We start from the raw sequence: 849 nt of genomic DNA, 5'->3' as shown, positions 1-849 counted from the left end.
ATTACAGAATCAGGGAGTAACATGAAGACTAAAGTGATTTAAGGTAGTGCTGGGGACAGGGGCTTGAGCTTTGTTGGTTTCCTGCAAGGTACTCATGCCTATGTGTTCTTATTTATTGTTTTTATTCTTTCTCTCCTAGGATTTTCTGATGTGCCCTAAGACCCATGTAACTATAAGGGCTCTTTATCACCATAAGTGCCAGCCTGACCCAAAACCACTCACAACTCAAGAATCGAGGCAAAATGGATGCTGCAGTGACAGATGATTTCCAACAAATTCTGCCCATTGAACAGCTGCGCTCTACTCACGCTAGCAATGATTATGTGGACCGTCCTCCAGTTCCCTGTAAACAGGCCCTCTCCAGTCCTTCCCTTATCGTGCAAACCCACAAATCTGATTGGTCCCTGGCTACCATGCCCACTGCTCTGCCCCGCAGTCTCAGCCAGTGCCATCAGTTGCAGCCCTTGCCTCAGCATTTGAGCCAGTCTAGCATTGCCAGCTCAATGTCCCATAGTACCACTGCCTCTGATCAAAGGCTCTTGGCCAGCATCACGCCCTCACCTTCAGGCCAGTCCATCATCCGAACCCAGCCTGGAACCGGAGCCCACCCAAAGGCTGACGGTGCTCTGAAAGGAGAAGCTGAGCACTCTGCCATGCACCCCAGTGAGCACCTCTTCATCTGTGAGGAGTGTGGGCGCTGCAAGTGTGTCCTCTGTACAGCAGCTCGCCCTCTCCCCGCTTGCTGGCTATGCAACCAGCGTTGCCTTTGCTCTGCTGAGAGCCTCTTAGATTATGGCACTTGTCTCTGCTGTGTTAAGGGCCTCTTCTACCACTGTTCCACTGACGATG

General features: G+C 51.5%; 1 protein-coding gene across 1 annotated transcript in view; it reads left to right on the top strand.

The window, feature by feature from the left end:
* SPRY3 (sprouty homolog 3 (Drosophila)) overlaps nucleotides 1-848 on the top strand; it is a gene marked incomplete at its 3' end in the record, with an annotated part of 6425 nt that extends 5577 nt beyond the window's left edge. The window contains exon 2 of the mRNA XM_010851824.1: nucleotides 140-848. Within this exon, the coding sequence (XP_010850126.1) occupies nucleotides 243-848 (606 nt within the window). The remainder of the gene's footprint in view (nucleotides 1-139) is intronic.
* Nucleotide 849: the final 1 nt, after the last annotated feature.

Source organism: Bison bison, unplaced genomic scaffold (genome assembly GCF_000754665.1).
Source record: "Bison bison bison isolate TAMUID 2011002044 unplaced genomic scaffold, Bison_UMD1.0 scf7180017851908, whole genome shotgun sequence".
Classification (NCBI taxonomy): domain Eukaryota; kingdom Metazoa; phylum Chordata; class Mammalia; order Artiodactyla; family Bovidae; genus Bison; species Bison bison.
Note: the sequence above shows the minus strand (reverse complement) of the source record. Positions and strands in the feature narration are given on the sequence as shown.